The following is a 12,003-nucleotide window of genomic DNA, read 5'->3' as shown; positions in this document are numbered from 1 at the left end:
TGCCAGTGGGAAAAGACCAGATTGCCAGGAATAAGATAACATAGTTTTCTATTTCAATTTTCTTTGCAATAGAAAAAGATATTTTTACTGTAATTTTACGTTCCCTAAAAGGAACAACTGTTATTCCTTCACACATTATGAGGTAGTCTTCTTTTTAATCTTCTAAGTAGGCTACACTGGGCTTTTTCCCTCTTGCTACTAGCTACCTGAGGCCATGCCAATAAGGGGAGCAATTTAGCTTCTCCAACTCCCTAGCCAGCTGTTACAGTAGAATAGAAACATCTTGCAAGACTAATGATCTTGTGTAAGATTTAATTATCCAAGTAGGAAAAAAAAAAAAGTGAGGACATAGAAGCATCGTGGGTTATTATTCTTGCTGACGTCTTGATATCTCTTTACTGGATTTCTCCAGAAGAGAGAAGAAGGGCAGAAAATATTAAAGACCTATTTCTCACCTGAGTTTCGCCTGACATATTTTCTGCTCTGATCATGAGTCAGCAGATACTCAGTGAAGATAAAGTTAGAGTATAAAAACAATGATATTTTAACCTTTCTCCATTCTAGACCACTGTTGCTCTTTAATTTGTTGTAACTGGCAAATAGTATAGAGCTAAGTGAGAGAAAGTGGGACGAAAGACGAGTCAAAAAACAAACCCCTGATATTTGAATATCACAATATTGTATTTTAGAGTTCTAGATCTAATATGAAAAGCTTTAAATAAAGGAATGTAATGGACCATTAATTTAGAAGGCCATATTCAGTAAAAACAAGATATTTTTTAATTTCTAGTAAAAGAAGAGTCCAATAGCCAAGTAACCATGTTGATATGAAACACTAGTTCTACAAACTTTCAACAAAATAAGAGATTATAAGTGCTTGAAACACAAGTCTTGAGATCATGTATGTTTACAGAGTATAGAATCTGTCTATGCCTTACTGAAGCCAAAACAAGCCATACATTCTTCATACTTTTTTCATAAGTATTTTGTTCAGACATCCTTCAAGGTGCAAGTGACATTGTTCTCCAATTCTACAGACTTTACTTGTAAATAATAAGAAAAAGAATTGCATACAAAGTAATAACACCAAAACCTATTTCTGCACGTGGACACTTCCAGTAACTTCAGATATAAGAAGGGAAATGTATGAATGGCTCATTGGCTAACCATTATGAGAAATCAGTTATAGAACACATGAGCAATTTACCCAAAAGAATGCCTACAAAAGCTAGTAAGCTAGTCTTTAGAAACTGGTTAAACATCAACTTCCTATAGGCCTGAGAATGTATCAGAAAAGAATCAAGCAGGTTCATACTGAATTTGTAACTTTATCGCAATTTTAATATTTCAGGTCAAATGAATAAAGCACAAAAGTGAATTGAGTTGCCCATTTTAAAAAAAGGATAACTACATATAAAAATAAGGTTCACAAGGCAACAGAATAAACAAACCACAGAATGTGTCTTGCATATAAATTGTAAAAATCCTCATATATAAAACTGCAGTACAGGATTAAAACATTAAAACAGAAATCATATGACTGGTCTCCAAATCAGGACAGCAATAACAACTCTCAACATTCTTGAGATGAGGGTGAAATGTAGTATTAAAGGCTAATGATTAATTTATCATCATATGAACATGGAGGCACAAAAAGAAAAGATAGTGAATCTATACAGTTTAATCAGTTTAGAAATTTTAAATGATTGCTTATTGGCACAAAAAAGAACAGAAGAAAGATGAACTTCCTAGCATAAAATGTTTCTCAACAGTAACTAAAAATTATTGAAGTATTAATATGTTTATGGAATCAGAAAACAATCCACTACAGCAGAATTCAGTTTCAAAGAGCCAACATAAAAATGTAGACACTTACAAAAGACAGACTAGAAAGGTACATTGGAATGAGCAAAATTACACCATGTTGAAAATGGTTTTCAGAGAGAAATTCCTAAAAGGACTAAAAAACTCTCAGAAGTGAATGCTGAGAGAAGGAAAGGTGTTTTGACAAGTGGAACCTGCATCCAAATAAGGAGCATGAACACTAACCCACTCAGTCCCTATATAATTGTGATGTTCCTACAGGACAACTAGAACTAGCTATCATGTGAGTTAAAACTAATTTGTTTTGTAAAAGGAAATAATGCTTCATACTCAAGAGCCCTAACAAAATGTTCAGCCTAGGCATGATTGTAAATAGCTGCTTATGACCTCTTACAACAGCTGGCCATTTTGTGGTAAGACAGAATGAGAAATTAGGCATTAATAAAAACAAAGGAACATTTGTAGAGGAAAAATAAAGAAAACTATGCATGCACAATGGTAGTCTCCAAGTTATTTACCACTCCAGAATGAATCATGAGCCAGTCATTGTAATGCCTTTTATTAAAAAAAATAAAAAATAAAAATCAGCAGCTCAAAACCCAGACACAGTTAAACAGCAACACAAAACATTAGTCACAAGGAAAAGGAAGAAACAAATTAGAAATTATAAATTATACTGAGTTGCTGTTTCTGTATCTCAAATACAAAATGTAATTCAGAAACCATACAGACACAATCAAAAAACTACTAAGAAAAGCAAAGTATAATCCAAAGTACAAAGAGTATTCATTTTGAGGAGGTATTGGGTAAAAGACTTAAAGGAGTAGCTACCAATACTCACAAAACATTGTGAGGCTTTACCAAACTAATGCATCTGATCCTCTGCCATATATGTTGTTTCTCAGTATTCACCACGACTCATTTGAGAATCACAAAGTCATCTAGGTTGGACAAGACCTCTAAGATCATTGCATCCAACCTTTAACCCAGCACTGAGAAGCCCACACTAAACCGTATCCCTCTGTGTCACATCTACACATTTTTTAAATACCTCCTGGGATGATGACTCCACCACTTACCTGGACAGCCTCTTCCAAAGCCTGACAAACCTTTTGGTGAAGAATTTTTTCCTAATACAGCATCTAAACCTTCCCTGGTGCAATCCAAGGCTGTTACCATGAGTGTAATACTGTATTACATGGACCTTGATTTGGGAAACTATTCTTTCCCTCTTTTTAGTTATGTTACACAAAAATATTTAATAAGTTCATCCAACTTAAAAATACAGAAGAATAGTAGTATCAAATCTAAGGGGCAATACAGAAAATCAGCTGCTTCAGCTACAGCACCGGCCAGTATCCCAATCTGGGATTCTCCACTCTGGAGATTGTACCTTGTTTTGAAATGTTACAGTTCAAAAAATTATTTGTGGGTTAATGGAAGATCATCATATAAACAATACTTGAAGCAATGATCTCCTGAAGTGGCTGCGGTATTGCCTAACACAACTATAAAATATAATTAAGGAAAACCAGCCCAAAAGAGCTGGAAAGTTGCTGTATATACACAATCAGGACACTCTTAGATTATCTGTTGTATAGAGATGCTAGCAAGCTCAGGAGCAGCAATCTAGAATTCAGTGAACCATATGGAAGGAAATAGGAATGTTTTTTCAATTAATCTCTCCAAGTTGATTGTTGTATTGGGCATTTCATCAGCATCACACAGATAACACTGGCACTGCTGACAACAGGTACTGTAAGATATGATAAAAGATACCTCTGGTTGAACAGCACTGCTGCAGGCTTCAAGAGAACAGATGTGACATGCACACAATCCTCAGACTGCCCAACACACCTAGTAAGTAATTTCAAACCCTGGAAATTCAGCTCAAAGTTCTCTCTACTAATGCAGTCTGATTTTGATTTTAAGGCACAAGGGTTAAAGATGCCCAGGAAAGAAGCAAGCAGAAACCTGGCTGATCTGTAAGCAAATCTCTCAGCTTATATGAGATGCTCTCATGAGCACTATTTCACTTCAAGAAAGCATGGGTGGGGAGCACACACAGAAAAATCCCCAAATGCTAACCATGAAAAGAGAGAGGTTTCCAGAAACAAGCAAGTCTGAGGGGTCAATCTAATTTTTATAAAGTGAGGCAAAACAAAGGCAAATTAGAAGAGTCAGGCCTCACTCAGGAACCACTGTTGCTGTTCTCTATCTCTGGGATATCAATCTTCTGGCATTCCCAAAATTCTAACACTCTTATTCCCAGTTCCTGAGAGACTTTCACACTAAGTTCAGCTTTCCTTGACTCCTCATCATGAACAGCCTTCCATTCCTTAGAAGAAAAAGTCCATTGGAAGCCCTAGAAATCAGTCAACCCCTTTCTGAACTGTTTGGGACTTCTGAAAGTCCCAAAGACAGATAGCAGTGTGCTAGAGATGATTCCTGGGTCTCAAAGCAGGGCTGAGAGGAGCAGTACTGCAGGAGACAAGAGCAACTGATGCTCAGGGAAAAACAAGCTTAGAAGCATTCCTTACACCTTTGCTGGTTTTATTGCTGTGCTCCAGATTAAAATCCCAAGTCTGCAATGGATTTATTAACATAAGAGCATATTCTCATGAAATATATGGGATTTCTTACATACCAGTAGCTGGGCATTTAATGGCCTGGAAAAGGCAATTTCCTACATGAAGTGGTAGAAAACAAGTGGTGCTAAATCACCATTTAAAATAAAAAAAAAAGGACTCATCGTACTGTATAGGCTTCTATATTTGGTTTTATATGGTACAGCATTCCCATTTTACAATAGTAAAAACACACAATTTATCAAGATTTTTCAGGATGAGTGCATCCTTCCAACTTCACAATGATGAAATTATTCAAAATGCATCTTACAAGTTCTTCTTAACGAAAAAAATATTTCAAACTCCACTGACTGTTTTGTCACAAAGCACATTCCTGATAATACACTAACAACTTATTCTTGAAGTGTCTGAACTATGTTCGTAATCAGGTTCAGTCACACGTTCTTCAGACATAGTACTCACACCCAGTTACATTCCCCTGTAACTCAGCCCCACCAGGCAACGCAGGGTGTGCTGCAGAAGGGCAGAGGGACACGTCAGAACTTTATTTCAGAAGCAAATGCCAGAGCACAGGACACTACAGAGAAGCAGCATCCCAGGAGATAGCACCAAAAACTGTCCCCTTGCAAAACTCAGACAGAGCCTCTGAAGGCCAATCATACAACCAGCACATGGAAAAACTTTAGTTAAGGAGCAAGAGCAGAAATGTCAAACACCAGACTTCACACACTGTGAAGGAGATCTGCTTCAGCTCTTCTGTCAGCAACAACTGCTACACCTTTTAAATAAACAACCCACAAGGCTGTCAGACAACAAGGATTTTCCCTTCTGCATACAAGGGAAGCTGCTGAAGGAGAGAAGACTGAAAGCCACCTTTCTGCCACAAAGAAGTGGCAGTAAATAGCTCAGGTAGAACTGATTCACGGCAACCTCAAACATTGCATTTCTTATAAGAAACTACCACATACCAAGAACTTCAGCTTTCCTTACTAAGTATGATTAGAAATTAAAACACTGATAGAAAACTTAAAACAATTTCAATTGACAGGAATCACAGCAAACATGACTCAGTAAGGAGACCTAAATCCTTAATTTCAAAAATATCTTTCTTATGCCATCATCTTCCAGTAAAAGCAAAAAAAAAAAAAACAAAAAAAAAAAAAACACACACAAAAAAACCTTAAGGGAGAATGTCTTTCTATTGAACATTTCATATCTTACCAATGCAGAGAATAAATATCAGTTATCACACAAACAGCAACATAAAGGAAATCAGATTTAAAAAAATTGTTACTTTTGGGTTTGGGGTTTTCTGTGCTGTGGGTTTTTTAATTAAAAAACAAAAAGAAACAAAAATATCCCCACCACTGGTAAAAGCAGCACTGTCAGAAGTTAGAAAAAACAGATAAAATGGAGAAGGAGAATCTAGAATCCGCCATGAAAGACAATTATTAAAACACACCAGCACCCTTTGACAATCTTCACCATCCTTCTATCATTCTCCTTTAGTATAGATAAATACATTAGTAGGTATCCTAGCCTAAGTACTAAAAAGGGAACAGTCATAAAACTGAAGGGGAAGCAGGAACAACTTTGAGATTTGGGGTACACTAGATAGGGCATGATTAATTTCCCTTTTGATAAAATCTTTGCATTTTTCATTTCTGAGCTTTAGCACAATTGGATCACCAATTCATTTAGCAATCCTAATAGTGCAGAGGGTTTGAGCCTTCAAGTGCCTTTACTGAGCCTCGGAAACACCAGAGCAGGATGCATTTCATTTCGCACCAAAACTGTGAGAAATTTGGAAAATTTCAACTGTTCTTACTGAAGTTTGAATCTGATTATAGTTTCATTTTATAAAAGGATGCAACACATGATATGCCTAAACATAAAAGCAAATGTTTCATAGACTCTTAGGGTTTCAACAGATACTAAGAGTTTATCACATTTCTCTTTGAAAACCACTCTTTAATTATTTTAACTTGGTTCTTATTTCAAACAAAAATTATCTCAGTTGTTTCTGTGGGTCTTGTTAGCCTTTCCATAAAAGAAATGAGATTCAGCCAAATAATCACACAACTATTCTCACTTATTTTCCCCTGACTATTTTAACAAATATGCAGACTCCACTAAACCCCCAACCTGTTTTGTTTTCTTTATTTGTTTAATGAGACAGATCTTCCTCCAGCTGTTTTTCACTAACTGTTGAGGATGCTTGTGGGGCATTGTCAGACTCCAATTTGGTTTTCCAACAGAAGTTGTTTTTCTAGTATCATCATTTGAATTTTTTTTTTGCCAGCTGAAGGCTGATGAGAAGGATGCAAGTTCTTATACGTAGAGTCACCTTAAATGTGTTGCAAAGGGCCAGTTTTACATAACAAACCAGATTCCATGAAACAAACATTGTGTAAGAACACTGTAATTTCTTAATCATGAGTTTACCTTCCTCTTATCTGCTCTCTAGATGACCACTTATTTCCTTGGAATGCTTTCTCATAGCTATTGTAATACATAATAAGTTTCACAGTTTTGTTTCCACTGACAATGCAAACCTGACTTTTTTTGTCAGCAGTCAGAAGCACACATAAATAGCAACATTATCCTTGTATCAACTTTTTTTTTTTTTTTTTACAGGCCTAAAAAGTATTGTTTTCCTATTTAGACTGTCTTTGGAGGCTGTTTTAATAACCTTCACCTGCATACTGAATACACTGCACAAATAGATAAGGAAATAAATCTTTCCTGAGTTTCCAGAGCCAAACAGCCAAGATCGTTGTTGGCAAAATAAATTTATTAACAAAATAATGGTTGATTATTACTTACATTGTACTGCATATGATGCCAATACAACAGCAGAACTAATGGGGCATGACAACCTGGAAAGGAGAGGAAATAATTTTATTTAAACATAGGCTGTATGTATGTCTTATTGAAACTGTCTCACAATTAGTTCAGTATGTGAAGACTGATTTATCTTCAAGAGAGTATCTGATTTTTTCTTACTCAGTTTGATTGTTGAAGTACAGTACAACCAGATATTAAACAGTCCCTTAAGTGAACAGAAGGAATTAATCAGAAAAGGACATGCTCAAACTCTTGCTGGTTGCTTAGATGGGAAGGAAAAAGGAGAAAAGATTTTTATGGGGCTCTGGACACTAATAGCTGCATTCTGGTGTATTTAAAACAAACACTAAAATTACCCAAATGCCAAGCACAAAGACAGCTCTGATCTTATGGCCAAAACTCACTTTATAAAAGAAAAGGCCAACACCTGTAGGCAACTGACATTTGGCAGCAAATACTTGGACCATGTTTTCCTTTTTACTTTTTTAATGTACAAACACACAGAAATCACAGCCAAATAAGCCACTAGGTATATGCCCGCCATATAGGTAATATAAACCTGAAATAATGAGAAACTAAAGCATGAACTGCCCATTGCTACTCCTGATTACTGCACTGCATAGAAGGTCCCCAGGTTTGGAATTCCATGCCTGGCACACCAAGCCTTGCATAAATACTTCTGTGGCTGATGTTGAGCCTGTTGACACATAGCATCTCCTATAGCTCAGTCACAACAGACTTCTAAATTGTTCTTAATAAGTGAGGTATGAGAAAGTTTGTAACATTTCCTAGCAATGTGATTTTCCTTTAAAACAATGTTTCACAAGGCATATTTATGGGGAAAATGGGATAATTTTACAGCAACAATACCCTCAGGTCAAAAGTTTTTTAATTTTATTTTTAAAAGAATTATAGAAAAAGTTAAGATTCTTCTTATTACCTTCCTTCTGCAATATCAATCTTCAACTGCAGAAAGAATAAATGCCTAGAAAATATTTTTTGGGGAAAAAAAACAAACGTGCATTTATTTTTAAATGGTATGATTTAAAATGCTACATATATTAGTTTTACTTCATTAGATTTCCCAGCAAGCTATATAAACAGATGAACAAATATTAGTGGCATTTACAAATATGCAATCATACACCCACTTACTCTCACAAGGATCTTTGGCAGTCTCTACTGCAACTCCAGGGCCACAGTATTAATGTCGCAATTAACACTACAAAAACCAAACCATCACTAAACTGGCTCTTTTTCTCCCTGGAATACTCATTTTTAATCCAATTTTTTTAAAAAATTAAAAAGGCAGAACACCCCAAATCCCAATCAAAGTTGACTGTGAGAGTCTATCTTGGAGCTACTCAGTGAAGGATGAGACATTTCTCTAGCAGCATATGCTGACAAAGAGCTCTTAAACAATTCTCCAAGAGAAGTTCAGTCTTCCTCGTTAGTGTGTTTGACAATGTTAGTTTATAGTGATACTGAAGAGTGGGCATGTGAAGAGCTTTAAAGAGGCGATCTTAGAATAATTTCAGTTTTAAACTGCAGAACAGCTTAAAACTGCATTATTAACAAATACCAAAACAGGTGAAAAGCTATATTTTCTACAAGAAATATAATTTCATGTGTTGTACTATTTATATTTCCAAGTCACTGAAATTAATAAACAATGAAAATGTTACAGAAATGCCAGATTAATGGCCAGATTAATGTGTGCCTTCAAATTCAAAACTCTACAGGCACTGAACAAAATAAGTATTCAATTAAAATCTTGTGACAAATTTGTGAAAATTACTTACAATTTATGCACCCCATCACCCCAAAAACTAAGAGACAGGTTTAAAAATAAAACTTCAGAAGTCTACTGTAAATTGAAGCATTATACATGTTACAAGTAATGGGCAAACTAGAAAAGAAAAACTGTTATCTGTTCTTCCCAAAAAAACAATAAACCCCACCCTCCCACACCCTCAGCATTAAATCTACTACACATGTTCAAAACTGACTCAGTGTTGATACAAAACTTCTAAGATAGATAGACCTAGGGTAGGTAAGCAGACTCAAAAAAAAAAAATTCAAGATGCAAGTAAACGTACTTTTAAAACCTACATCTTTGTACTAATTTATACTCCAGCTGTATCTCAGGGTTTAAGCTGTGTATATCAGAAACTACTCATCATGAGCATGGCATTAAGCTCTCCACTCCAAATGCATTCTATACCAAGAGTTTTAGAAAGTTATCTATGTAATAAAGCATAATTTGCCAAGCTGTAGACATGGGAAAGACACATTCTTAGTTCATGAAGGCAAACATCAAATAGAGGTTACCTGGTTTGTTCTTGCTGAAGTGTGTTAGGATCAGGTATAAAAAACCTTACACGAAAATGAAGCGTGCAGGGAAAACCTCCTGCAATATTTTAGAAAGTAAATCAATATTTAGTTTAAAACTGAAAGAGAGTAATAATTTCATTTCTATATTTACAGAAAAATTATATGAACAACCACAAGTATTATACATGAACAATCCCATGTATTTTTTTCATGAAACTGAAAGACACTATGAGAAGTCTCTCCTGATGCCCCAATGCCAACTTTGAGAAGAAAATACTCTCAAATGTAGTAATGCTTTCATTTAAACTACTACTTTGCATAAAAGGCATTATGAGCTTCCTTTGCTTCCTTAAGTATTAGAAGAGAGAAAAGCACTAAATATAGTTAAGGTCTCAGTTGGGATAATACTCAGTTCTACCTAACATATAAATACATTAAATTACAGCAATCCAACATGTTACTTTGGTATATGAATTGAAATAAAAATGTATGATCTGTAGCACAAGGCAGAAATGAAAGTACTGAAAAACATATCTCAAGTGTCACAGCACAAACTGGGACAGTGCCACTTCTAAGCTGCTCTCTAGCCAGGGTTATGCTGGCTGGGCTGTCCTTATTGGTAGGCATTCTGTGTTACCCAGAGCTGTATGAAACAAGACATACTAGAACAACACATGCACCTGGAAGTGTGTGGCATGTTGTGGTTTTTTTTGTTTTTGTTTTTCTTTTTTGTTAGTTGTTTTTTTATAAAAATCCATAAATTTGGGGTTTTTTATTCTATGAGAGACAAATTGTCAGAACCTACCACACAAAACTGGCTATTCCTCCCTCAATCAAAACCCCTCTTCTTTTACTTCCCTCTCAGGAGGAATTTACTGGCATCACAATATGATTGCTGCTTTCATGGCCATCTAAGCATGTCTAACACTGCTGAGAAACCAGGTTTAGCTGCTATTACAGCATTAAAGTTAATAACCTATCAGGTCTTATTTCCACTCAGGTAGGAGTAAGGAGAAGGATCTGCTGAAAAGACTGGTAGACACAAGACTTGCTCTTGAAGAAAAATCTACCATCTGGACAATATGCATTTGTTCTAGCCATAAGAACATAGAAAAACAGAACTGCAAAGTTACAATCAAGATAGTAAAAATAAGTCTTACCTTTTAACTGTTTTCTAATAGGTTTGCTTGGTTCAAGCCACCGCTGTGAAATGAAAAACTATTAGATGGATTAAAAATATTTACAAATAAATATTGTTTATGTGCATGTATATGTGTGTATACATACATGTGTATATAGTTATACACACATATACATGCACACACATTTATTATTTACTATACTTACAGGTGAATCTACTGAAGTCTCATTTTGCTGTAAACCAAAATATTCCTTCTCTGTTACACCCAGCTGGTTATAGGTCATATCCAACAAAATCTGTCCAGTGTCTTGTTTCTGAAAAAAAAAGACAAGTTTGTAAGTGAAATCTGCAACACTTACACATTTTAAAATACAATTAATTGAAACTAATTTGGTTTTGGTTTTTTCCTAACACAACTCATGAATAAAACAGCTGCTCTTTCATCAATTCAAAGTTTTTCAGCAATAAAATCTTTATTCTGATAAAGGTTTGGATTTCTTCCCAAAATACTTCAGGCACATGAAATTTCCTAATATGAAGAGACATGTATTCCAGCCCTTGATGTGAGTGCAGCAAATTCATTGTAAGCAGCCCACCCCTCTCTCTCACCCACAGTGTGGGCCATGCCCCTCCCCGGAGTGGCAGTCTGCAGGGATGGAAGCACATGGGGCTGCTCTGGCCCCTGCTGTCACCACAAAGCAGCACGCTGTGCTTCCACATCAGCTAATAAAAGGCAAAGTAAGATACAGTAGGATGGGAAAAAAAAAAGGAGGGGATCCTGTGATCCAGGCATGAGATCCCATACTTCAGCCTGCACGTTCACCTGCCCCTTAGTGTCCACATGCTCAGCTGCCATTCAGCCACGTCATTTTCTGCCTAGATGTCCCAGATGACAGGAATCACAGAACAACTGGTACAACATGGTATCAAACAGGCAGCAGAGATCAGAAGTCCAAGACTGGTATAATTACACCCAAACCAAAAAATAATCTCCATTGCATGGCATTGTGGAGAACAGATTAACCGACTTCTGCCAAAGAACACTATGAACCAATTCCATTAAAAAAACCAAAAAAACCCCACCAAACACAAAAAGAAAAAAACAAAACCCCCTTTAACAAGACTGCAATCCTAAATATGCTACTAAGTAATAGCGAGCTTGCTGTATTGGGTTTGTGTGGCTAGAGCTTGGTATAAGAGAAGCACCAGAACAGAGACTCCCCTGCAGACCATGGCGAAGCAGCTCTATCCCTGTAGCCCATGGAGTCC

The 12,003-nt window shown here is 36.0% G+C and overlaps 1 protein-coding gene across 1 annotated transcript in view; it reads right to left on the bottom strand.

Moving 5' to 3' along the window:
- The window catches only part of PTPN3 (protein tyrosine phosphatase non-receptor type 3), a 115,907-nt gene that overhangs the window by 66,460 nt on the left and 37,444 nt on the right, over positions 1-12,003 (bottom strand). Inside the window, exons 3-7 of the mRNA XM_021528763.3 lie at positions 10,941-11,048; positions 10,754-10,796; positions 9,591-9,669; positions 8,200-8,244; positions 7,239-7,291 (exon numbers count right to left, since the gene is read on the bottom strand). Of these exons, the coding sequence (XP_021384438.1) occupies positions 7,239-7,291; positions 8,200-8,244; positions 9,591-9,669; positions 10,754-10,796; positions 10,941-11,048 (328 nt within the window). The remainder of the gene's footprint in view (positions 1-7,238; positions 7,292-8,199; positions 8,245-9,590; positions 9,670-10,753; positions 10,797-10,940; positions 11,049-12,003) is intronic.

This window comes from Lonchura striata, chromosome 1 (assembly GCF_046129695.1).
Source record: "Lonchura striata isolate bLonStr1 chromosome 1, bLonStr1.mat, whole genome shotgun sequence".
NCBI classification, from domain to species: Eukaryota; Metazoa; Chordata; class Aves; order Passeriformes; family Estrildidae; genus Lonchura; species Lonchura striata.
This window is presented reverse-complemented; position numbering and strand designations above follow the sequence as displayed.